Source organism: Gorilla gorilla, chromosome 6, assembly GCF_029281585.2.
Source record: "Gorilla gorilla gorilla isolate KB3781 chromosome 6, NHGRI_mGorGor1-v2.1_pri, whole genome shotgun sequence".
In the NCBI taxonomy this organism is placed as follows: Eukaryota; Metazoa; Chordata; class Mammalia; order Primates; family Hominidae; genus Gorilla; species Gorilla gorilla.
In genome coordinates this window covers 92507594-92535252 of record NC_073230.2, presented here as the reverse complement: position 1 = coordinate 92535252, position 27659 = coordinate 92507594, and the positions used below count along the sequence as shown (strand labels likewise).

General features: G+C 42.5%; 1 protein-coding gene and 1 non-coding gene across 2 annotated transcripts in view; one reads left to right on the top strand and one right to left on the bottom strand.

The window, feature by feature from the left end:
* The window catches only part of SLC25A13 (solute carrier family 25 member 13), a 203082-nt gene extending 184570 nt beyond the window's left edge, over positions 1-18512 (bottom strand). The window contains exon 1 of the mRNA XM_019031252.3: positions 18256-18512. Within this exon, the coding sequence (XP_018886797.1) occupies positions 18256-18270 (15 nt within the window). The 5' untranslated portion in view covers positions 18271-18512. The remainder of the gene's footprint in view (positions 1-18255) is intronic.
* Positions 18513-27552: 9040 nt separating this feature from the next.
* LOC115935550 (U6 spliceosomal RNA) lies at positions 27553-27659 on the top strand. Its single transcript, XR_004071158.1, has one exon. It is a non-coding gene; the product is annotated as a U6 spliceosomal RNA (small nuclear RNA).

Sequence of the window (27659 nt, the reverse complement as noted above, 5' to 3'; positions counted from 1 at the left end):
TGGAAGTGTCTAGTTTTCCTGTGGCAACCTCCTGCCCTCCCATGTCAGTGGCCACATGGTCCTGAAACACTCTCCACTTGGCTGGCAGCATTGTGACTGCACAGGAGGTCACTGCTGTCTTGGTGGCCTGCTCTGCTTGAGACTCTAGATGTCATTCTTTAGAGCTCAACCTCAAGTCTGTTTCTTTACCTTCCCAACAAATTGTGTAAGCCATTTAATATCCTGTAATAAATCTCTCTCTGCTTAAACCAGCTAGAGTAGATTCTGTTCTCTGCCAGTGAGCCCTGACTGATACAATCAGTAATTGCAAAAGAAAGTTTGGAATTCCCTAAAACCACAGTTACCATTAACTTGAGAAGAAGAAAAAGGTATCTCAAACTTAAGAAAATAATTTTTTATTGAAACCACTGAGTCACTCATCCTTCATCCTACAGTTTCCCTACGACCTAATAAATGAAGAGCAGTCATTACGGGAAAAGTTACTGAAATATAAATTAGTACAAAGACAAGATGCCCTGTTAAGCATTCTTCAAACCACAACATTTCTATGTAATCAGCTGGCAAAACTTCATTTCACTCAACAGTTGACTTATAAAGTATCAGACACCACAAATGTTAACCCACTGGGTAATTACATCAGCGAGTCATTTCAGAGGCACTAGAGATGTTTATCAGAAGGATTCAGTAGGTTGTGATGTATGTTAGATTTCACTCTGCTCTGTTGTAGAACATAAACTAGAAAGCCATCATCATTAAAATTCTGATATTAAGAGGCAGAGTATAACAGTTAAGAATGAATGGTGGTGTTTTAGCTGGGTTCTGTTATGCCAAAAGAGCCTGAAACATACTAGTTCTGGATTTTACTATTATTGTTATTAAGCTGACCTCTACCCACTAGATGGGAGTAGCAACCCCTTCCCCAACAAGCTGCAACAACCAAGAAACTGTCTCCAGAGGTTGCTAAAAGAAATCCTCTTGGGGGCCAAACTACCCCACCCCCCAGCTAACAACCACTCCTTAGATGGTGATGCTCTACTTGCTCATCCATGCAACACAATCACCTATGGGAAGGCTGCAGTGTACTAGGCCCAGCGCCAGGCACCGAGGAGAAAACACCCAATAAATCAGAAACCCTGCCCCAAGCAGGGAGAGCTGACTTATCGACAAGTGGTTGGTACAAAATGTATGATGATACATGCTATCATAAGGCAGAGTGGCAGGAGAATTAATACACTAATTCTGCTAAAGTTGAGGGTCACAGAGGCAGTCTTTGGAGCCGGATCACTTATTATTAATTATAACGATAACAATGACCAGCTAACTTTTACTGGGTCCTTAACTCTATGCCAGGCATTATGCTAATGGCTTTATATCTTATTTCATTTATATACTGTATCATTAAAACTCTTTAAGGGGAAGAGTGAGTAATATCCCCACTTTTCAAATAAAGAAGCTGAGGTACTAAAGAGTCTTAAATGAATACTAGCAGATCACACAGCCAGAAGTGACCCCTGAGCTCAGGTTATTTAGACACTAATTATAATACCTGAAGGATATTCCCAGAGTTTAGCAAGCAAAAAGGGGGACTTTAAAGCTACCTTTAAGAATGGAGCCACCGGACAACATTGTAATTGTAACCAATTTAAAATAAATTCTTTTTAATTTGGCATTATGATTCATAAATGCCCATGGCTCAGTAGAAGGCAGAAATGCCTAGTGCAGAATATTATTCTCCAGTATTTTATGCTGAATTCAGTCTCAATTTTTGTAAGCATCAAGGTTACAGTATAATTAGGAACCAGCTGCAATTCTAATTACCACGCCCAATATAATTTGTTACATATTAGCGAGTGTCAAATTACTACTGCTCCTTAAATGAATAAAAACTGATTGTGCTATTCTGAAGACTGGGGCTATGTTCCTGATGGGGAACAAAGGAATACAAAAAGTATATGACGTATTTATAAAGTGCTGAAAAGCTCTACTTAGGAGATCACAAGTTGCTGAAGCCCAGATAATGCCATAAAAAGTTAAACACTTCTGAGAGAGAAAAGCTAATTTAATAAATACAGAGGAAGAGGAAGCCAAAAATGAAAGGACAATAAAGAAGTTGCTTCCATTAAATATGTCTTACCTGTCCAAAATCCTGCTATCAACCTCATCTAACTGAAGCGCGTCAAGAACCAGAAGGAAGCAAAAAGGAAAAGGAAAGGGGCTCTCTGCACAGCTGGAGGCTCATCTCAAAGACGACACACCATCTCACTTGAGTGAGCCCTCCTGGGCCCTATTCCACAGCCCACAGCTTTTGACATGACTCTAATGCTTTGCAAACATTAGCTTACTGACACTCTCAACAGCCCTGAGGAGTAGACACTGTTATGTCCATTTTACAGATGAGGAAACTGAGGCACAGAGAGGTTGAGTAACTTCCCCAAGTCACACAGTTAGCAAGTGGCAGAGCCCTAATTTGATTGCAAATCTATGATTTCAGCCATTATGTGACACTGTCCTTCAGAGGAAAAGAAAGCACAGGATTGAGCAGGCAAGAGAATCCAGAGATCAAAAGTAAATTAGGACACAAGAGTCTGATTTCTGAGCATCCCCCAGTCTGACCTTCAGGGCAAGGGCAGGGAGCTTCCCATTTCAGATACAACTGTGGTTATGACAGCCCAGTGCTTCTGGCCCTCCTTGCTGTTCCCGGTTCTCCTCCCTTCTCCCAACCTTCTTACTGGTGTAAGAATAGAGAGCCTTGGGCCTGTGTGGCCAGACTTCTGACCTCTTGGGCAACTGCAGGATGGAGACTGATTGCCTTTTGAGCCTCAGCTCTCTTCTTCTTGTTCTCCTAGGATGGGAGTACAGCAGCCAAACGGTAGAGAGCCTTGGGCCTGTGTGGCCAGACTTCTGACCTCTTGGGCAACTGCAGGATGGAGACTGATTGCCTTTTGAGCCTCAGCTCTCTTCCTCTTGTTCTCCTAGGATGGGAGTACAGCAGCCAAACGGTGAGCTTAGTCCCATCCACTTCCATCTTCTCTTTTGCGCCCTTCATCCCCCTGCATTTTGTTCTTTTTGCCCTCTGATACCTCCTAGTGCCCTATCATCTCTACCCCCGGGGACTCAGGAGATCATGCAGCAGAAGCAGAAAACGGCAAACGAGAAGAAGGAGGAACCCAAGTAGCTTTGTGGCTTCACTCCAATCTCTCTTGCCCTTCACTTGTGTGCCTGGAGCCAGTCCCACCACACTCACATTTCCTCCTGTAGTGACCACAGGTCCCAGCACTGATGGCTTCCCTTTGCCATGAGTCTGCAGTGGGTCCCTTTTGTACTTCCTTCCCCTCAGGTAGCCTCTCTCCCTATGGGCCACTCCTGGGGTGAGGGGGTTAGCCCTTCCCAGTGTTTTTTATTCCTGTGGGGCTTAAAAGTATTAAAGGTAGCTTTGTAATTAAAAAAAAAAAAGAAAATTAAGACACATCAATTGTAATGCATGAACCTTATATACATGACAATTCAACAACTATTTTAAAAATTTTAAGACAATACGGGAAATGTGTACAATGTGTACAGAACACCTATTTGAAGATATTGAAGAATTATAATTTTTTAAAGTATAATAATGATATTGTGATTGTGCTTTGAAGAAATCTTGTTTAGAGATACATAAAATATTTACAGATAGGATGGCTGAGTTTGCTTTGAAAAACATATGGGGATGAATTAGCCAGGCATGGTGGCATGTGCCTGTAGTCCCAACTACTAAGGAGGCTGAGGTGGGAGGACTGCTGGTTGAGACTGCAGTGAGCCATAATCGCACCACTGCACGCCAGCCTGGGTGACAGAGCAACACCCTGTCTCCAAAAACAAAAATTTAACTAAAAAAAAAAAAAAGTAGGGATGGAAGGAGGAAAGAGGGCATGGCATAAATGAAACAATATTGAGGCCATAAATTGATGATTACTACTGGCTAGATAGGGAGATCAGGGTTAATTATGCTATTCCAGTTTTGCACTTTTTGGGAAATTTCCATAATGAGAAGTTTAAAAAATGATGCTGTTCTTTCAAGGACTAAGTCAAATGCCTCTTCCTCCAGGATTCTCCAACCAGATTCCCCTCACAGAATGTTTCCTATTTCATGAGCTTTGCAATGGAACATTTAAATCTGACTCCACTGCGGCCGGGCGCGGTGGCTCACGCCTGTAATCCCAGCACTTTGGGAGGCTGAGGCGGGTGGATCACCTGAAGTCAGGAGTTCAAGACCAGCCTGACCACCACGGAGAAACTCAGTCTCTACTAAAAATACAAAAATTTAGCTGGGCACGGTGGCACATGCCTGTAATCCCGGCTATTCGGGAGGCTGAGGTAGGAGAATCACTTGAACCAGGGTTCAAGAGGTTGCAGTGAGCCAAGATCGCGCCACTGCACTCTAGCCTGGGCAACAAGAGCGAAACTCCATCTCCAAAAAAAAAAAAAAAAAAATCTGACTCCACTGTTAACCAGCAGCATGACCTCTTGTTTTCTCATCTGCTAAAAGTAAGAGAATAGAGAATAACGATTGAATGAAAACAGCACAACTTGAGACAATCTAGCAGCGCCTTGCTTCCCAGTTACTCTTCATATTCAGAGCAGCCTAGCTGATTGAGGCAGCAGCAGATACCTGAGCCCTGCGGGGAGGTGATCTTGGCTTTCTGAACTAATCAGATTTCCTCTGAAGGCTGAACCAGCAGATTCAGGCTGAATTAGCAGCAGGTCTCTCTAGCTGATGATGTGGCACTAGTGAAGGGTCATGAACTCCTGGGGTTGAGCAACAAAAATTAAACTGGCTCCCTACCTTTCATCTTATACCAAAAGAACTACAGCTGGATCAGAGTTAATCTTTAAAAGGAGAGAGAGAGAATTTCAAAAAGTACTAGAAAAACGCACAGGTGGTTTCTTATGTAATGTTAAGTAGGGAAGCTGATTTCAAACATGACAAACTCAGAAGCCATATAATCCAGAAGCCATAAAGAAAAAAATGATAAATATTTGACATAACAATTTAAAAAGTGAATATAAATCAGTTAAACAACAACAAAATTTGCAATAGATAGGACAAAGGGGCAATGTTCTTCATTTACAAGCGCTTTTAGAACAAATCAATGTGAAAAGGCAAATAAACCAATAGAAAATTGGGCAAAGGTCAAGACCAGGCTCTTCTCAAGTTGCTGTTGGACACCACAAATGGATTAACTGAAATCTTCATGAACCACCATAAAAAAAGAATCTAGGACTGAGCTTTCACTTCTGGAACTGAGCTGGGAGGCAATGAAAAGATGCTGGCATCCTCAAACTCAGAATCAACATCAGCCTGCAATAAAATGAGTGTGTGAATTCTCAGAAGTGAATGAAACTCCTTGCCAGTGAGCACAACAAAGTCAAAGAAGAGACAGGATATCACCCTCTTGTCCTTCAAGCCATCTGATGACCCAGGGTACTACTGAGACTAGCAGGGCTGAAACAGCAGCAATGGAACACATTGTTTGGACCTGCTGGGAATTTTGCCCTCTAATGTACCTGGGCTTTTTTAATCACAAGGGAGAGTTTCTCTAGGTGCCTCCTTTTGAGGCAGCCTTTCTGTAGTCATAGAGATTCATCTACCTTGGGACAGCACAACCCTTGCCAGCGTCTGTTCTGACTTTCTGATTCTCCATCATGTGCTCACCTGGCGATTACCCATGCACAACTCCTCAAGTATTTCCAAATTCTCATCATATTACTTTGTTGGGGGATGGAGAGGATTGAGCAAATGGATTATTAGAAAAAGGTTTACAACAAACCACATACATGCAGCAGAAAATCTCCTTCCCCCTTTACTTTGCCATGTGTTGGCATGCCAAGTAAATGGACAACTCAACCAGCAGTGTCTGAATGCTATGCAACAGTTACTCTGAGGCATATCTGTGTCCAGAGAAGGTCCTTGTCCTCAAGAGTTCAAAATCTAGGAGGAAACAAAATAAATCAGCAGCAAAGATCACTTCCCTTCAGAACCTTGACATCATTATCTCACCCAAGCCATTTTTAAATGATTCAATAACTGTTATGGGCTGAACTGTGTCCCCCACACCTAATTCATATGTTGAAGTTCCAATCCCAGCCCCTCGGAAGATGACTGGCCATATATGAAGATAGGGTCTTTGAAAAGGTTATTAAGTTAAAATGAGATGATGAAGGGGACCCTAATCCAATAAGACTGGTGTCCTTATACAAAGAGGAAATTAGGATACAGACAGAGAAGGAACCACATGAAGACACCCATCTACAAGCCAAGGAGAGAAGGCCTCAGGAGAAACCAACCTTGCTGGGGTCTCGATCTCAGACTTTTAACTTCCAGAACTGTCAAAAAATAAATTTCTGCTGTTTAAGCCATCCAGTCTCTGGTACTTTGTTATGGCAGCCCTAGCAAACTAATACAATATCTTTTAATATGGTCCCCATATTCCAGCTGTTTCGATTCTTTTCTTTATTTGTTTTTAACCCAGGCTCAAGCATTGTATTTGGTCATCAGGTCTCTTTGGGAGTCTCCTTTATTCCAGCCTTCTTCATTCATAACACTGACATTTTTGAAGTCAAGCCAGAGGTCTTGCAGCATGTCCTACTTTCTGGATTTGTCTGATTGTTTCCTCACGATTAGATCCAGATTAAATATTTTTGGCAAGAACATTTTTAGGTTCATGCTGTATACTTCCCAATGCATAATATCAGTCGGTAACATAATGCTAGTTTATCCCATTTGCTGATGATCACTTGGTTGAAGCAGATTTCTCCATTGTAAAGGTACTTTTTCCCCTCTGTAAACAGCAAGTAATTTACTAGGAGATGCATTCAGACACTGGGAATTCCAACAGTCTTTTACTGAAAGGCTTCAGCATCCAATGACGATCCATGCCTGAATCAATTATTACTTGCAGGTGGCAAAGTCAATTTTTTTTCCTTTTTCTAATTCTAGCATAGCTTCTACCTTTATTAGCTAGCATTCTTCAGTAAAGAAACTTTATCAGTCTATTCTCCATCTCACTTTGGCTCCTTTTAGGGAGCAATAATTATCACTCATTATGTTGTGTTGGATTTTTTTAATTCAATGTGTTACAATCCCTTTCCAATTGATTTGTCTTCATTGTGGTAAAATATACATACCATAAAGTTTACCATTGTAACCATTTTTAAGTATACAATTCAGTGGCATTAAGTACATTCACAATGTTCTACATCAACATTACCCATTTCATCATCCCGAACATAAATGCTAAACCCATTAATATCCAATTGAATTTTAATTGCCATTATTTTTTATAACAATGATATATACTCATATATAGACATACATACATACATAATATGCATACATACACATAAGAGTGTGTATTTAAATAATGAAAATCACTTTTAACTCAATGTACCAGGAAGGGCAAATGTTAATATTTAAAGTTAGCTAATTAAAACCATTATGCAAAAAGCTGGTGGACTTAAGATAACAACATCTGAAACCACTGACCAAAATGTAACATCACAAGAAACAACCAAGAATTAGGTGCTTCCTCATGTGAGTACCCAGTACCAAGTACCCAGCAATGTGATGGGAAGCTCTAAGCACTATCTAGGAAGTATTCTAGCCAAAACCAAAAAAGACTCTAACTTGATCAAGCTTTTAGATTAAACTGTCACTTGCAGGAAATACTGAGGCCAAGCAACACCACAAAGACGTAATCAGCAAAGTCCAAATTGTGGGAAATTACAGGAAAGATGACCCAATTCCCTCATCAAATAAACTGCAAGGAAACAACCAAAAAGGGGGCAGGAAAACCTATAGATTAACAAGATTTAAAAGACGTATCAACCAGCCATGTGTGGACTATATCTGAATATTGATTAGAACAAACCAACTATAAAAACTGTAATCTTAGGACATGGGTTTTAGCATTCCTATAGGGGCTTCAAGAAATGGGAAAATAGAACCACAACCCCTTCTGAAAACTGAAGAGAAGAACTCAGACAAATATATATATATCTGCCCACCAATACAGAGAAATGAAAAGAAGTATTTCTTTCTGACAAAGGCTAAAAAAAAAGAAACATTTCTGTCTCTGACTGACCTCTATGTTAAACAAACAAACAGGCTCTCTTTTATCCTGCTACCCTGTTGCCATAGCTTTATGGCAAGAAATATGAACAGAGGTTGTTATGTCCCGTTCACAAACTGCTGTGAAGAATATGAAAATCGAATGAGTCTAGGGTAATACTGGGAAAGTATTAAATTAAAAGTATTGAAAATGCAGCCAAGACCAAGGAGATTTTAGCTGGCTAAAGAGTTTAAATTTTATTCTGCAGGCAACAGAAGCCACACTGCATAGCAAGATAAATTAAAGAGGGCAATGCAGCACACTGGTTATGTGCTTGGGCTCTGGAGCCAGGCTGCCTGTGTTGAAATCATAGCTCTCCTATTTACAAGCCATGTGATCTTGGGCAAGTTATGTAATCTCTCTGTACCTCAAAGAACTTAACTACTCTGTACAAATGAGTTTCTCGATGTATATTATGAAGGTGAGAGCACTTACATGTCATAGGTTATGAAGATTGCATTAGTAGATATAAAGTGCTTGGAACAGTGTCCAGCTTTTACAAGTGTTATATAAACATATGCTAATATTATTATTATTATTTGCATAACCTTTTTGAGCCTTAGGTTTCTTTTTCTGACAAATGAGGTTATCAACACGTTCCCTGCTACCTTGTAGATGATTATAAAGATCAAATAATGAAGCTTGGGTCTTTATATTATCTGGTTATATTAATCCCTGAAGACTTTGAGCTTCTTGAAAACAAATCTAGTAGCTTACCTGTTTTTGGAATCCCAGCACAGTGTAGGCACTGACAAACAGTCGTCGTCACTTATGCCCTTGAATGCATTTTTTAAAGCTGCTAAGTACTGTACCCATGAACACAGTAGTGCTATTATCATGGCAACAAGAGCCAATCTTAGAAAAGTCCTTTGGCAGTCTGGACAGAATGGAGAGGAAGGTGTAGGGATGAGATCAAAAGCAAGGGGATCAGTGGGAGCTACAGCAATGGTACAGCTACAAAATAAAGAGGCCCTGAATTTGAACAGAGAAGACAGGACATACATGCTCCATGGCCGTAGAAGGGTTTCACTGATCCACCTCTTTTGCCACATCCAATTCAGGCTGATGGTGTCTCTCCTATCTGCCCATAACAGGTACTTAATTGAACTAACTAGAAACTTTATTAGGAAAGTGAAGCTGCAGGATGAAGTCAGGAATGACCAAAAACATGGATTCAGTTATAAGAACTGGTGAGTTCTAGGTCAGCAGAGTTTGAAATATCTTTGAGACAGACAAGTTGAGTTTTCCAGCTCAAACTAAACAGCTGAAAGTGCAGGGCTAGAGCTTGAGACAGCCACCCAGGCTGAGGAGTGTTAAGGAGCCAATACCCATTAAGCGGGCAGGTAGTGCGGCAGGAACTGGAGGGAGGAGACAATCTCAGGCACAGCCTTGGGGGACACTAACCTTCCAGGTGTCCAGGCAGAATGAAGAGAAGCCCACAAAGCACAGCACTATTCACAGTAGCAAAGACAGGAAACCAACCTAGGTGCCCATCAATGGTGTATTGCATTAAGAAAATGTGGTATATATCCACCATGGAATACCTTGCAGATATAAAAAGAACAAAATCATGTCCTTTGCAACAACATGGATGCAGCTGGAGGCTATGATCCTAAGTGAATTAATGCAGGAACAGAAAACCAAATATCACATGTTCTCACTTATAAGTGGGAGCTAAACAATGGGTACTCATGGACATAAAGATGGCAACAATAGACACTGGGGACTACTAGAGGGAGGAGGGAGGGGAACAAGGGTTGAAAAACTAATTATTGGGTACTATGCTCAGTACCTGGGTGAGGGGGTCAACTGTACCCCAAGCCTCAGCATCATGCAATATATCCAGGTAACAAATCTGTACATGTACCTCCGGAATCTAAAATAAAAGTTGAAATTATTTTTTAAAATGTACATTTAAAAAAAAGAAAGTAAGACCCTTCGTTAGATTCAGAAAAAGTGAAAGATTTCTAGATTTTTGCTAAAGTAATGCTTCTCAAAAGGTGCAGCATTAGTGCTGGACCTACATATACCTGACCTGTACAGGGAAGGGAAAAACACTACATTTTTGGCCAAAATTCCTCATTGGTAAACTAGTACATTCTGTTTTGAAGACTAGGGTAAAGTGTACTATCATTCTATATGCATATGTCATGCTGCTAAACACTAAAATAAAAATATATCTTTGCTGGGAAGAAAGAAGACGAAAGAAGAAAGAAGAAAGAAGGAGAAGGAGGAGGAAGGAGGAGGAAGAAGAAGGAAGGAAGAAGGAGGAAGGAAGGAGGAGGAGAAAGGATGAAGGATGAAGAAGAAGGAAGAAGGAAGAAGAAGAAGAAGAAGCCTGCAAAGGAGAATAAAGGGGTAATATGAGAGGCTAGAGGCCAATAATGAGAGGGGACATCATGAAAGCAGATGGCGAGAAAGGAAGGGTAGGACACAGGGTCATGTGAGGCCAGAAATGAGGACAAGCCAACAGGTTTAGAACTGAGGTTACTGGTGACTTTTAGGAGAAGGACATTTAATTTAGTTCATTTCACCCAATTAGAGGGTCTGTCTGGTTAAACAGGCCATGAAAATAAAGTTTGCTCAGTAGCTGTTAAATACTTTGCTAAAGGAATTGTATCACTACACAAAGGCATATACCCCTCCTTACCTCCAAACAGAACCAACACATGTCTCAGCATCACACATTCCTCTGTTGCAAGGTCCACCCTAAGGCAAACCCGCAGAGTCTTATGAGGAAATCTGTAGGTGTTTATGAGGCAGCAAATGCCAACCAAAGAGGAGGAAGTGCTCAGCAGGAATGCCATAATAGATAATCCTCACACATAGTGGAGAACAAAGGGAGGAATGGTTCCCTCTAAGAATTCATCAAAAGCAGAGACTGGTCATGGGACTAAAGGTCTAAGAGACCAAAGCACAGAGGAGTCAGAGCTCCTCTGACAATCTTCTAAAAGAACTCAGTATCCAAAAAAGACCTGCTCCCTGACTTTTTTATGCTACATATCACCTTTCAACTCTCCCCACACCTTTCCAACCCTCTATTTGCTGTAAAGCCATATGACCTAAGCCAGGGAACACTGGCACCACATGGCCCTGGATGAGGTTAGTCCAGGAGAGGGCTCTGAGACCAGGTTTGCTCTTTGTAATGCTTCCCTCCTCCAGCACCTTCTCTGATCACAAAAAACCACTGAGACTCTGCAGGAGACAAATGGAGCTTTCAGTCAAGTTTGGGATTAAAACCTCTATTCCAGGATTATCACAAAACTGTATAAACTTGATGCCTAAGCGCCCTGGAGACACCAGGCAGGACTAAGAGAAAACTGTCAAGAAAGAAAAGAAATTTGGAGAAACCCCTACATACCCCTCCTTTGAAGTGACACACCAGGGACTTTAACTTAATCTCACTGCATTCCATTCTTACTCCAAGAAGGAGCCAGCAGGTCTCTTGAAGCAATGTGCACCAAAATAACAGTGGTTGTCAAGCTTTCAAAAATCCTGAGGCTCAGGCCACACCCAAGTCCAATTCAATCATGATCTCTGGAGGGAGACCCAGGCATCAGCAGTTTTTTATACCAGTCCAGAAGACTTCAATATGCAGGGAATCACTGGCCTAGAGCAGTGCCAAAAGCAAAGGCATTCACGGGAATTTGGACCAATAACAAATGTTTCTGGGACTCCATTTCTAGGACTCTTCTGGTAAAAGGGGACAGGACTGAGGAAGGAAAGAGTAAAGATCATTGTGTTAACATAAATTCCAAGGCCATCAGCTCCAACAAGTTAAGAACCCCTAAAACCCAAACAGTGGAGCCACAGATATCTGTTTTAATCATCATCATCATGGTAGCATAAAAACAACTCAAACCTTCTTTCCTCCATTCCTAGCACAAAAACTGATTTGTTTTATTATGATATCACCAAATGCTTAGTAGAGTTTTTACATAGGGGAGAAAAAATCCTGCCATTTGAAGAATATCTTTAATAACCTCAATATATTTTATCCTCAATGACAAACCTCTGAAGAGGGTTTTATGATGGGTGAACAATGTGGAAGATGTGGAGGTTAAATATACAGCCCAAAGCCTGGGCAACATAGCAAGACCCCCGTCTCTACAAAAAAAAAAAAAAAATTTAATTAGCTGGGTGTGGTGGTGTGTGCCTGAGGTCCTAGCTATTCAGGAGGCTGCGGTGGGAGGATCTCTTGTATCCAGGAGGTCTAGGCTAGAGTGAGCAATAATCACACCACTGCACTTCCACCTGGATGAGAGAGTGAGACCCTGTCCCAAATATATATATATATATAATAGTCCAAATCCTAATGGAAACTGGATTAAAGTTTCTACAAAGGTATATGACAGTGGTGACAGTTACACAACTCTGTGCATATATTGAAAACCAATAAATCATATGCTTTAAATGGGTAAATTGTGTAGTACTTGAATTATATCTCAATAACGCAATTAAATAAAAAGTATATGACAATTCCTGTCCTGCAGGGATTTGCGATCTGGTTGGAGAGATGAGAAATACACTTAATAAACACTGAAATGAAGCATATACAGAGTGACAAAGGTGTTCTAAGATAAGAACTACTGGACTGGGATGATCAGGAAATACACACATCCATACCCGATGGCATGTGAACTCTCACACATACACCTTCGCAAATGGAACTCTTGGTAAGACCTGGGAGAGCAGCGCAGAGGTTAAGAGCAGAGACTCTGAAGACACATTGGCAAGGTTCACATCAAGACTGTAGCACTTAGTTGTTGCACAAGCGTGAGAAATTACTTAACCTCCCCTAACTCAGTTTTCTCACCTGTAAGTTGAAGTCAAAAACAGAAAGCACCTACTTCTTAGAATTAAGAAAATTAATCGAGTTACTATTTGTAAGGCTCTTGGAAAAGTACCTGGCATGCAATAAGCACTAGGTAAGGCAGTTCTCAAATAAAAGTCTGGTTTACACTGAGACACCTACCCCTCTCCTAAGTCATCTCCCACACCTCTCCCATACACTTTATTCTCCACCACACTAAACTACCAGGCACACATGGTGGACAGAGTGAGGCCACAGCTGCTGGAGCCAGACTGGCAGGATTTGAACCCCAGCTCAATAATTTCCTAATTATCAGATCTTTTTTATTTTATTTTATTTTTTTGAGACAGAGTCTTGCTCTGTCACCCAGGCTGGAGTGCAATGGCACGACGTCAGCTCATTGCAACCTCCGTCTCCCAGGTTGAAGCAAACTCCCCTACCTCAGCCTCCCGAGCAGCTGAGATTACAAGAATGCACCACTATGCCCGGCTAATTGTTTTCTATTTTTAGTAGAGATGGGCCAGACTGGCCAGGCTGGTCTCAAATTCCTGACCTGAGGTGATTCACCTGCCTCGGCCTCCCAAGGTGCTGGGATTATAGGTGTGAGCCACCATACCCGGCCATATTTATCAGATCTTAGGCCACTAACATCACCTCTTGGTATCTCAGAGCCTTCATCTATAAAAAAAGGATGATAGTAACTAACTCAAAAGGCTGAGGCATTAAATGAATCAACAACGAAACACAGTTGGAACTGAATTTTAAGTGAATCAACAATGAAACACATTTGGAACTGAATTTGGTATCTAGTAAGCGCTCAGTAAGTGTCAGCTGCTTTTAGTTTTTATTACCTGCTGTTAACTAAATGTAGCCTGTGCTCTCACCTCCCAGCCCTTCATTTGTTTCCAACCACTGGATTGGATCTTTACTCTTCCCCATCCATTCCTTCTGAAATACTAGCAATTTTCAGAAGACTTTCCTCACCTCCTCAGAAATGGGCTCTTCTCCTACTGCTCCCACAAACCTTGTAGTGGGAGCATTTCCATCGGAGAACTTAGCCCCCTGGAATGGTTTTGGTTTTCTTGAACATCAAAATGGAGTCCAATTCATTTTATTTATTTTATTCTATTTTATTTTATTTTATTATTTTATTTTACTTTATTTTATTTTTTTTGAGACAGGATCTCGTTCTGTAACCCAAGCTGGAGTACAGTGGTGCTATCTCAGCTCACTGCAACCTCTGCCTTCTGGGCTCAAGTGATCCTCCTGCCTTAGCCTCCCAAGTAGCCGGGACCACAGATGCGTGCCACCATGCCCAGCTAACAATTCATTTTAGTATTCTCAATTTTGTCCCATTTGCAACACTGGAAAGAACACAATACACATAAATGAATCAATGATCACAGCAACAACTCATCCAAGAATGAAAAGTCAATACAAAGTGTACTAGTCCTACAGACCAAATTGTCATTATTATTAATGCTTTAATGTGCCCCCAAATTTCCTTCTTTTAGTTCTAGGCTAATATTGGTCTGTGTTCAGTTTTACCCCAGAACATCTCACAGGTATGAACTCAAGGGAGCATATTCTAACTTTTAGTAGGTTCATATAGGTTAATTACATCATTCGTAACACATAAATTTAACCAATGACGAAGAAGAAAGCTCTCCTTTAACCAAGAAAAGGGCAGAGACGAAGAAAAGGGTGACCTCTCAATTACCACCTTTTAAAACTGTTTTTTTATGGCAGTTTTGGGAAATGTTTAAAAGAAATATTCAAACAACACAAATAGTACAGGCAGATCTAACAAGGGAACCCACAAGGATTATTCCTACAAACGTAGGCAGCAAGAGAATGGACACTTTTTGAGATAATCTCAGAATACTAAGAGTTTTAGATCAATGTTCATTCACGAAAGAAAACAAACACTTCTTGAACCATTAACTAGTAATCTTCATGGCAAAATTCAAAATAAAAAGCAGCCAAAGACTAGATTCTCCATCTCGCCATTAAAACTATTTAAAGGAAGGTCATGAATAATTAGTTGTATTTAAATAAGTATAAAGACCAAAGAAAGAAACAGATCAGAAAACTAATTGCTAGTTGTGGCTACATCTATCCAGAAAATACCAAATCTGCTTAAATATTCAAACAATTTGTCACAGTGAGTGTAGTGAGTGTTGGAATTCTCCTACAGTTGCTGAGTCCCCAGAGTCTCAGCCCAATTTCCTAACAGTCCATTGAGGTGAAGTCCTCTCCTATCCAGGCTCCTCAACTTTTAAGAGGGAATGCCAACCCTACCCCTATGGCTCTGTGTTCAGCTGGCAACATGGAATAGCTATGTTCCAGGGAAAAAGCAAGGAGCACAGCCTTTAACTCAGGCTGCCAACAGAATCAACCGATAAAGGTGATGCCCAAAGGCAGTTCAATAAGGGACATTCTTGGAATAAGTTAGACCAGCAGCTTCATTGAGGGACCTTTTAAGGCCACATTTACTGCACTGCCATTGAGTTATAATGAAGGACATGATAAGAAATGGCCTTATGTAACCCACAGACATATATCTGTGGTCACAACGTAGATTCACATGCAGTTCACTCACAGCATATAAAAGAAACTGCTCGGCTGGGCGCGGTGGCTCACGCCTGTAATCCCTGCATTTTGGGAGGTTGAGGCAGGCGGATCACGAGGTCAAGAGATCCAAGACCAGCCTGGCCAACATGATGTTGGCCTACTAAAAATACAAAAATTAGCTGGGTGTGGTGGCACGTGCCTGTAGTCCCAGATACTTGGGAGGCTGAGCCAGGAGAATCACTTGAACCCAGAAGGCAGAGGTTACAGTGAGGCAAGATCATGCCACTGCACTCCAGCCTGGCAACAGAGCAAGACTCCATCTGAAAAAAAAAAAAAAAAAAAAAAAACTGCTCTCAGAGAGCAGTATAAGGAGACTTCTCTCCCAAGTAAATGACCTCACTGATCATTTCCTCTTTGCTTTGGCTGGGAGAAAATGCAATCACCTCTAGTAAGCACATAATGTTCCACTAACCTTAGTCCTGCTTTGTCTTACTTTCCCTTTGTCCTGTTTTTCCCATTTACTTGGAATTGATTTTTATATATCTTATTGGATTGCAAAATAAGTATATATGATGTGAGCCATCAGATATCACAGAAAGAGGTGAGGGCAAATGAAGACATAAACAAAAACACAAGCTCCCAAGTAGTAAAAATGAACATTTCATTTTCCCTGACTCAATACTTAGCTAAAAATCAACTGCCCTTGATATGTGACACTTCTACTATTATGTAGAAGTACAACCAAAGAGTTGAACTAACTTCCATATCACTTATTTTATGTTTTGTTGTTGTTGTTGTTATTTGTTTTTGAGACAGGGTCTTGCTCTGTTGCCCGGACTGGAGTGCAGTGGCACGATCTCGGCTCACCGCAATCTCCGCCTCCTGAGTTTAAGTGATTCTTCTGCCTCAGCATCCTGAGTAGCTGGGATTACAGGTGCCCACCAGCACGCCTAGCTAACTTTTTTGTATTTTTAGTAGAGACAGGGTTTTGCCACGTTGGCCAGGCTGGTCTCGAACTCCTGGCCTCAACTGATCCGCCCGCCCCAGCCTCCCAAAGTGCTGGGATTACAGGCATGAGCCACAGCACCAGGTCACTTATTTTACTTAATATTACTCAAGTCTTATACTCCATTTCTATGCACACGTCTCAATTTATGTTCCTCAATTACCTTATCTCCTAATAAAGTAAAAGTATTTACATCACCTGCAGATATAAAACTAACAGTAAAGAATGGGTACCTAGTCCCACCTACTCTAGGGAATTAGTTCATACCAAGCCTTGTACCTTGGTTGCATGCAAATTTAATGCAAAAAAATGTCAAGGGCTATTGGGCTTGAAAGGGTTAAGGTAGCTTCCAAAATTGAATCCTAGTGATGCTCAGAGAAACTGCTGAAAAGTTATAGATAGATATACACACGCACACCTGTGTGTACATATGCACACATACATGAGCCCACACATCCAGAGTACTTTCCTAAGGATGAAACTCAGAGTAATTACAGAAAAGAGAAAAGCCACTTAGGCCACAGAGACTAACAACATGAAGAAGCCTACGGATTTGGGGAGCCTGGAGAGACTTAAGTCATAGAACAGTATTTAAATATATTTGTCTGCTTACAATTTCCATTGCAAATGTGATTAGTTTGCTTGAATAAATAGGAATATGATGTGTTGGCCATGTTTTCCTCTTGAGGGTTATCACAGAGTTTTGATTAAGGACAAATGTTTGAAATGTTAGGTATATTTAAGTTCACTGCACTTAAAATGAGCTAAGAAGTTGTATAGGCTTGATTAGAGGGCTGCCTTCGTGAACTTAAATTAAAAGCAATAAATTCCAAATGATTCAAGTGATTGGGACTAAATATGGTATTCTGCCAGAGAAGTTGAAATGCAGTCCAAAGAGACTGAAATGGTGTCCAGGTTTCAAGAAATGGTGAAAGAGGAAAGGTCAAGTGTTGGAGTTGCCTTTCCTCTGGGTTAGTGAATGATTCACATTACACAGAACCCCTTTCAAGTACAACTTCACAGGAGTGACAGGCTCCCAGGACAATCTGTTTCATCGTTTCCAAAAAGAAGCCTCTCGAATGCTCCGAGGCGGGTATCTAAGTGTTGTCAGATGGAGAGAGGGAGGGGGAAGATGGGAATGATGGGAAAGCGGGGAGGGGGAGAGTCCCTGGACTTTTTATTCACAAAGGCGCAGGCCAAGTCTCCTAGGCAGTTTCCAAAACGGAAGTCAAAATAACTTCCCCACCCGCGGGAGGGCGGAGCCCTTGAAACGTAATTGGATCAGCCCGGGCTGTGGCCCCTGGAAGAAGCCGGAGTCAACCACCAGCGGGGTCAGGAGCAGGAGCGCGCTGGGAAGGTAGAGAGGACCCCCAGCGCTTCCCTGCCCAGGGTGCACCAGGCCCCAATCGCGCCCGCTCCTCCTCGTCCGCCCTGGCTCAGCCCCGTCAGGCACCAACTTCCCTCCCCGGCCAAGTGGGAGTGTCCGGCCCGCAAAGTTCCCGCTGCGAGGTCGGGCCTCGATCTCTGCACCCGCCGCCTGTGCTGCCCGGGAGGAGTGGCCCCCTCCCTCCCGCAGCTGCAAGGTGGAACGGCTGCCCGGCACCCCATTTTGCTCCTCCTGTGGCACCAACCCAGACACGTGAGCGCCCGAGCCTCTCGCACCCCCCAGGCTGATCCGGCAGGCGCGCTCCCCCCGGCCTCGGGCCCGCGGTTACCTTGGCGGCCGCCATGATTCGCCCCGGTTGCGGGCGACTGCGGGACCCACTGACTGGCTGGCTGGCGTTTGGGACCCGGGCGGCTCACTTCCAGTCCCGGCGGCGGCGGCGGTGGGGGCGGCGATACGGCCAGGCAGCGTGCGTGCCTGGCCTGCCTCCCCACGCCCTCCCGCCGGCGCGGGTCATGCGGATGCTGCCCGCCCATTGGCTGGGCCCAGCCTTGGCCGCCGGGGTGCGCGTGATCCAGCGGCCTCTGCCCTGCAGCCGGGGAGGGCTCAGAGCCTGGGGCAGTGGCTGGACAGGGACACGTGACCCCGCTGCGCTGTCCAGCAGCGGCGGCCTCTGCGGCGTGGGCAGAGGTACCTTGGCCGTGTGCAAGCCCGTCACCTGAGGGCAGGTGGCCCCACCAGGGAAGCTGCTGGCTTCTGCTGATACCAGGGGGCTACTGGGCCCTCGGACCGATGGGAGGGGCAAGTAACGATAGATGGTGCACAGCCTGGGGAAGTTGAGAACTCCACTAGGACACATACTTTGCTGGATATTTTTTCCCCTGTGCGTTCCCTTTGAAGGAGCTCCACTTTACACTGGATCCAAAAAGACTTTGATCCAAAAGCATTGACTTAGAAGGCGAGATTGCAAATATTGCTGGCACGCCTACTTTTAGATCAAAATCGGTGAACTCTTAAGAACCCAACAGGTGAATGTAGTGCAGAACGTATATTCATGGAACTACTCCATTTCAGCCCTACCTGTTAAAACGGTAGAAGTCAAAAGGCCCGGGTCAAAAGACTTCCCCCAAATAGGCCCTACTAAAATAAATAAACCAGCATTTTAATGAAAATTTGCTTATATGACCTCCAGGCCTTATTCCTCTTCATCAGAATTTCATTCTTCTGTCCTTGTAATCAAAATTTATAAGACAGTGGTGATCAGGAAAAAGGACTTTTAATGTATTGTAGGTTGTGGATGTAATATGTCAGCAAAAAGCACTTTTTTTTTTTTTTTTTTTTTTGAGACGGAGTCTCGCTCTGTCGCCCAGGCTGGAGTGCAGTGGCGCGATCTCGGCTCACTGCAAGCTCCGCCTCCCGGGTTCATGCCATTCTCCTGCCTCAGCCTCCCGCGTAGCTGGGACTACAGGCGCCCGCCACCACGCCCGGCTAATTTTTTGTATTTTTCAGTAGAGACGGGGTTTCACCGTGTTAGCCAGGATGGTCTCGATCTCCTGACCTCGTGATCCGCCCGCCTCGGCCTCCCAAACAAAAAGCACTTATTACTAATCAGTTTAATTCATTAACATTGATTGAGTGCCTTCCTACTATGTGCTAGGCACTGTGCTTGGTGCTGGAAACCCCGAAATGACTTAAGAACTGGTTCCAACTGTTAAAGAGCTTCAGGGCTATTGGGAAAGAGACACATAAATGTTTACTTCAGTATAACCTGTTAAGGCAGCAGACTGTTCCCAGGGTGCAATAAGAATACTGAGAATTCTCACGCTGCTATGAAGAAATACCTGAGACTGGGTAATTTATAAACAAAAAGATTTAATTGACTCAGTTTCGCATGGTTTGGGAGACCTCAGGAAACTTACAGTTGTGGTGGAAGGCACCTCTTCACAGGGTTGCAGGAGAGAGAATGAGTGCCAAGCAAAAGGGGGAAAGCCCCTTGTAAAACCATCAGATCTCATAAGAACTCACTATCACAAGAACAGCATGGGAGTAACCGCCCCCATGATTCCGTTGTCTCTCACCGGGTCCTTCCCATGACATGTGGGGATTATGGGAACTACAATTTAAGATGAGATTTGGATAGTGACACGGTCAAGCCATATCAAAAGGTAGCTTGATCTTGAGCTATGGGATTGGGGCAGTGGCACGACTAGTGGAAGGAGTCTGGCCCAGCAGGTAGGGGCTGTGTCATGGTGGGTCTTAGGCGCCTTGCTGAAGGGTATGCACCTTAACTGAAGGGTTTTAAGTCAGGAAGCAGCATGACTAGGTTTTCGATATAGAAAGATCTCTCTATGGTCTGAATGTGCCCCCCAAAATTGATGTGTTGGATACAATCTCTAATGCATCAGTGTTGGAAGGTTGGGTCCTTGGGGAGGTATTTTCATCACAAGGGCTCTGCCCTCATAAATGGATTAATGCTGCCATAAAAAGAGGTTTGGGGAGTGGGTTCATTCTCTCTTGCTCTTCTGCTCTTTTGCCATATAAGAACATAGCATTCCTCACTTTTGAAGGACACAGCATTCAAAGAGCCATCTTGGAAGCAGAGAAAGCAGGCCGTAACCTGCCAGCACTTTGATCTTGGACTTCCTAGCGTCTAGAACTGTGAGAAATACATTTCCGTCCTGTTCTTCTAGTCTCAGGAATTCCCTTACAGCAACACAAAATGGACTAAAACACTGCTTGCAGTATGGAGGATGGGTTCCAACTGAACTACCGGGATGTCCAGACGAGACAGGCTGGGGATGGGCTAGGACTAGAGGAATACATAGAAGGTAAAATCAGTGGGGTTGGGACGGAAAAAGGGAGTTGTGCCGTATTGCACATAGACTTGTGGTATGGGTGTCTGGAAAAACACCTGAGATTGATAATTCAAGAGGAGTGTTTTGAGGTGTGTGAGTCTGTCTGTAAGGAGAATGTATGTCCAACATACAAATTATGTTGTAGAAGCTTAAGAAAGAAGCATTACAGAAAGAAGCAACTATTTAACCTACTCTCAAAAGGTTCAACAAAGCCCAGAAGACTTGACCATGTTCATAGGCAGAGAAGAAAGATCAGCAAAAAGTAAAAAAAAATAAAGACAAAAGGAAAACCAGGAGAATTGTTAGAGAAAATTATGACAAGGGGACAAGTCTGAAGCTCCTGTGGAGGATGGCCCCAGCTGCCACAAGGGGAGTGTAAAAGGAGGTGAGAAAATACAACCTCATGTAAAGAACAAAATTACATCATGTACCACGTATTTATTTTTAAGGGCATCATTAAAGCTCTCCTTTTATAATGTAAATGAAACAAAAAATTTTTAATGTAATAAAATACACATAAAATGTACCATCTTGACCATTTTGAAATGTACAGTTTAGTAGTGAAATACTTTCACATTGTTGTGCAGCCAATCTCCAGAACTCTTTTCATCTTGCAAAACTGAAACTCTGTACTCATTAAACAACCACTCCATCTCCCAACCCCCTGACAACCACCATTCTACTTTGCTCCTATAAATCTGACTACTCTAGGTATCTAATAAATGGAATCATATGGTATTTGTGTTTTGTAGCATAATGTCTTCAACCTCCATACATGTTATAGCATGTGTCAGAATTTCCTTCCTCTTCAAGGTTGAACAATATTCCATTAATTTTTTTAATAGAAAAAGTCCATTATACTTCTTCTTGACATTTTTGAAACTTCAGAAAATCATAGTAATGGCCAAAAAATCACTGATAATCCTATCAATAGAGTTAGCCATTGTTAACATTCTACCGTATTTTTTCATGTCTTGCTGTGCTTATGTGTGTGTATCAAGACATATTTATTTTACTTTATTTTTTGTTTTTGTATTTCTTGAGACAGGGTCTCACCCTGTTGCCCAGGCTGGAGTGCAGTGGTGTGATCTCAGCTCATTGCAACCTCCTCCTCTTAGGCTCAAAGGATCCTCTCACCTCAGCCTCCCAAGTAGTTGGAACCACAGGCATGCACTGCCATACCCATCTAAATTTATATTTTTTGGTAGAGATGGGGTTTTGCCATGTTGCCCAGGCTGGTCTCAGACTCCTGGGCTCAAGCAATCCTCCTGCCTCAGCTTCCTAAAGTGCTGGGACTACAGGCATGAGTCATTGCACCTGGCCTATTTTGTTTATGTATTTATTTTTAAGACTGTTGCCCAGGTTGGAGTGCAGTAGCGTGATCTCAGCTCACTGCAGCCTTGATCTCCGGGGCTCAATTGATCCTCCCATTTCAGCCTCCCAAGTCGCTGGGACCACAGGCACACATCACCATGCCCAGCTAATTTTTGTATATTTTGGTAGAGATGGGGTTTTACCAGGTTGCCCAGCCTGGTCTTGAACTACTGGACTCAAGTGATCCACTCACCTTGGACTCCCAAAGTGCCGAAATTATAGGCATGAACCACCCACCTGACCATATTTTTGCATTTAAAACGATGAATTATACTCTGTGTTAGTTTCCTGTGGCTGCCATAACAAATTACCACAAACTTGGTAGCTTAAAACAATAGAAATTTGTTCTCTTACCGTTATGAGGGCCAGATGTCCGAAGTGAGTCTTGTGGGGCTAAAATCAAGGTGTCAGCAGGACTGTTCTCTCTCAGAGGCTTTACAGGAGAATGATGTTTCTTTGTCCTGTCTAAGGGCTCATGGCACCCTTCTTCACCTTCAGAGCCAATGGGCATAGCACCATATATCTGACTCTGCTTTTATCACATGACCTCTTCTGTCTGTCTGTAACCTTCCTCTACCTCCTTTTTATAAGGACATGTGTGATTGCATTTAGAGCCCACCTAGATAATCCAAAGTACTCTCTCCATCTCCAGATACTTAATTTGATCACATTTGCCAAGTCTGTACTGCATAAAGTACCATTCAAAATCTCTAGGGATTAGGATCAGGACATGGACATATTTAGGGGGGCTATCATTCAGTTTACCAAACCTACCACACTATGGATACATATTGTAAAAGTATATTTCAATTTACATTTGGAGTCATACTTAGTTGATTAAGCTCCCTTCCTCATTCTAGAATTCCTCAAAATATGAAATTTTAAAAATATTAAACTGTCATGAACCTAGAAATAAAGAAGTCAAAGATGCTCCCTGGGCTCCATTTCATCTGTAAATAACAGCATGGTGTGAAACATCATCTAAGAAGATAAAGTGTGAACTGGCTAGGTATCTTTCATTTTTTCTTATCATTACAGGCTTACATGCCCTCCTGATATTTGTCCCTCTTCACTATTCCCAGATTACCCTCTTTCCTACCATTAACAGTAGCTGGCACTGAATTTTGACTGAAAAGGCCCTGTTATGGATTAAATTGTGTCATCCAAAAGTCTTAACTCCCCAGTACCTATGTATTAGTTTGTTCTCATGCTACTAATAAAGATATACTCAAGACTGGGTAATTGGCCGGGCGCGGTGGCTCACGCCTGTAATCCCAGCACTTTGGGAGGCCGAGGCGGGCGGATCACGAGGTCAGGAGATCGAGACCATCCTGGCTAACACGGTGAAACCCCGTCTCTACTAAAAATACAAAAAATTAGCCGGGCGTGGTAGTGGGCGCCTGTAGTCCCAGCTACTCGGGAGGCTGAGGCAGGAGAATGGCGTGAACCCGGGAGGTGGAGCTTGCAGTGAGCCGAGATCGCGCCACTGCACTCCAGCCTGGGCGACAAAGCAAGACTCCGTCTCAAAAAAAAAAAAAAAAAAAAAAAAGACTGGGTAATTTATAAAGGAAAGAGGTTTCATTGACTCACAGTTCAGCATGGCTGGAGAGGCCTTAGGAAACTTACAATCATGACAGAAGGGGAAGCAAACATGTCCTTCACGTGGCAGCAGAAAGGAGAAGTGCTGAGCAAAGGGGAAAAGCCCCTTATGAAACCATAAGATCTCATGAGAACTCACTCATTATCACTCATTATCATGAGAACAGCAGCATGGGGGTAACCTCCCTCATGATTCGGTTACCTCCCACCAGGTCCCTACCACAACATGTGGGGATTATGGGAACTACAATTCACAATGAGATTTGGGTGGGGACATAGCCAAACAATACCAGCCTCCAATTGTGACCTTATTTGGAAATTAAAGTTGTAATTAGTTGATTTCATACAGAATAGGGTGGGTCCTTAATCCAATATAAACTGGTGTTTTTGTAAGAAGACACAGAGATACACTGGGAGAGTCCCATGTGTTAACAAAGGCAGAGATTAGAGGGATGCAGCTGCAAGCCAAGGAATGCCAGGAATCAACAACCCCCCCAGAAGTTAGCAGGAGGCAAGAAAGGATGCTACCCAGAGTCTCAGAGGGATCGTGGCCCTGCTGACAACTCAGTTTGTGACTTCTATCCTCCAAAACTGTTAGAGAATAAATTTCTGTTGTGTGAGGGCACCCAGTTTGTGGTACTCTGTTAAAACTGCCCTGGGAAACCAGTACAGGCCCCAAAGCCACCTGTGTTTTATAGCACCGTATGCCAACCTTGTCAGCTGGGAAAGCAGCCAACTCAAATCATGGGGAATGCTATATGCAAACAAGGCACACAGCTTAAGCATGAGCCCAAGCCATGGGAGTTCAGAAGAATGACTAACATGGCCTGCTCTGAGCTTTCACCTTTTCCAGAATACCTGTGCCTTGTAGATGCCCTTTGACCATACTTTTAAGCTATCTTATTCTCTTCAACTTCATTTAAAACAAACAAGAAAACAAAGACACCATTACTACTACCAGCGTGCTCCCCAGATTAGATTGCTGGAAAGGATATCCAGCAACAATGCTTGCCAAGCACATCGTTGACTGGAAATTTTAGACAACTAACTACGGATTGCAATAATGATTCCTTGTGTAGATTGCAGTTTGCAAAGGTAATGCCAGGGCTGGTAAAGGACATGGTGTGACAGAGCTAAAGAAGCACCATGTGAATAAGAAGCTCCCAAATTCTGACCTTACAACTGAGACTCTGCAACTGAAGGACACAGAGAGGCTGTCTGTTGCATTCATTTGGGTCTGGAATCCTGCCAAGTATCAGATCACACATGACAAGACTTCCCTAAGAATGGAGTAAAGGTAGATCAGAAATGAATATGACCTAGCTTCTTAGTAGATCCAAAGGAGAGAGCTGTGCCAACATTTTAGAGTTAAGAGGGAAGGAAGGGGAGGTAGGAAGTGAGTCAGGATGAGGAAACATAAGACACCTTGGGAAAGTGTAACTGAAAAGAAATCTCCAAAGCTTTGAGATAAAATGCTCTGAGAGCAAACGCTTAAACAGCTAGTTCCTGAGAGCAGAGCAGGGCTGTGTTGCTTTCTGGAGGCTCAAGGAGAGAATCGCTTTCCCTCCCCTTTTCAGTTTCCAGAGTCTGTCTACATTCCTTGGTTCTTCACCCACTTTCTCCATCTTCAAAGCCAGCAGCAGAGTCTAGTTCTCATATCACATCACTCTCATCTCATTTTTTGCCTCCCTCTTCCACATCTAAGGATCCACGTGATTGCATTGGGCTCACCCTGATAATCCAGCATAGCCTCTCAATGTTAGGGTCAGTTGATTTGTGTATTAGTTTGCTAGAGCTGCCAAAATAAAATACCAGAGACCAGATGGCTTACACAACAAAAATTCACTGTCTCACATTTCTGGATGCTAGAGTCTGAGGTCAAGTGTCAGCAGGGTTGCTTCCCCCTGAGGCCTCTCTTCTGGGCTTGCAGATGACCATCTTCTCCCTGTGTCTTCTCTCTGTGCATATCTGTGTCCTAGTCTTTGCATATAAGGACACCAGTCATATTGGATTAGGACCCATCTTAATGACCTCATTTTAACTTAATTACCTCTGTGAAAACTCTATCTCCAAATACAGTTACCTTTCAAAGTACTGAGGGGTTAGAACTTCAACATAGGAATTTTAGGAGGACAAAATTCAACCCATAACAATTAGCAACTTTAAATATATCTGCTATCTTAATTCTCTTTTGCCATGTAATATATTCATAGGTTCCAGAGATTGGGACATGGACATATTTGGGAAGCTATTATTTTGCCTAACACACCTTGTCCTGAAAATGTTGCCAATGTCCATAGCAAACCTTAGAGAAGTATTAGTTCTTTGAGTAGAATATTTGGTTTAACCACAATCCTATATGAGCCCAGTAAAGTAAAACTGACTCCTCAGGGGAATTACATCAAAAGTCTTTAAAGAGGTCAAACCCAGTTTCTTTGGCCCAGAACCAGAATCTTCCTTGGTCTTGCATCAAGCCCAAGTCTGTGTTTACGAATCTGGCTAAGGTCCCTGGGCCCAGCAATACCACTCAAGGCAGTAACAAATCAAACTTAGGCCACCCTGGTTTCTCAGTGCACTCAGAGGCATATATCAGAACTGGCAGGTGCTTCAGCAGCCCATCATGTGACCAAGAAGAAGGAGCAGCAGCCAGGGATGTACACAGTGAGCTCTTGGACCCTGGCCATCTCACAGCAAGGGACATTTCTTTTAAGTATAGCAGTTCCTTTTGTAAGAATTCCTGAAATTTTATCACAAGTCCTACAAAATTTTAAGAAATTAAGTGTTAAGTAAAATAATCTTACCAAAACGGGTTTAAGGAAGGAGACCTGTGTTTTTATAAAAAGCATTGTATTCAAATATTATTTCTATCTTTCGTATTCTCCTTTACAATTAATCATGATGTTAAAAGAAAGAGAAAGGGAGAGAGACAGATAAAAAGAGAGAGAGAGAGAGAGAGACTGGCTCTTATTATTTCCCCATCAATCTCTGTCTGAATAACCTAAGCTAGCATGGTGAATTAGAAATCAGACAGATTTTTATTTGAGGCCCACCTCTGCTATTTATGGCTATGCAACCTTTGGTCAGTTATTAACTTCTCTGAGCCTCAGTCTTCTGATTTGTTAAACAGAGATTTAAAAGAATCCATTTTGCAAAGTTGCTGTGATATTAAATGTACATAAATCATCTGATACATAGGAATCTATTAGAAATACTACTAATAATACTAGAATGAGAAGGTCAGAACTACTGTTTCTTAAGATGCCTTCCAGCTAACCTTCTAGTATTCTGCTACACAGATGAAGACCATTTACACCTAGGCTTGCTTTCCCAAGATCTTTCTAAAGCAGAAAGGGGAGGAGGGCAGAGAAAGGGAGGGAGATAGATCCATTTTAGAAGTGGAAAAATCTACTTTTGAAGCTGGAAATTTAAACTCGGATAAAGTAGAGAGCATGAAAGCACTTGAGTATTTAAGAACAAACTATTAGTGCTAGCTGTAGCTTTCCAATCTGAAGATACTGGGCCAAATTATTCACGTCTGAACTTGTTTGTCAGTTGGATACAATCACAACTGCAGCCTCAGGGTTGCTAGCCTTTGCAGCACATTCTTTTATTTCCTGCTGCTACTGCCTGAGTCCATTAAGGACCCACTGCTAGAAATGGAGGTAGCACATCCAGTCTCCAGTGACTCTTGCAGGTGGCAGAGCTAATTCTTTTTAGGTTGCAATGCAACAAAGAAGATCTCGAAACAGCAAAATTTAAGATTGAAATGAAACTCACCATTATATCAAAAGAGACAGAGGGTGCTCGCTTTGGCAGCACATATACTAAAATTGGAATAATACTGAGAAGATTAGCATGGCCCCTGCCCAAGGATGATAGGCAATCCACAAACCATTTCATATTTTTT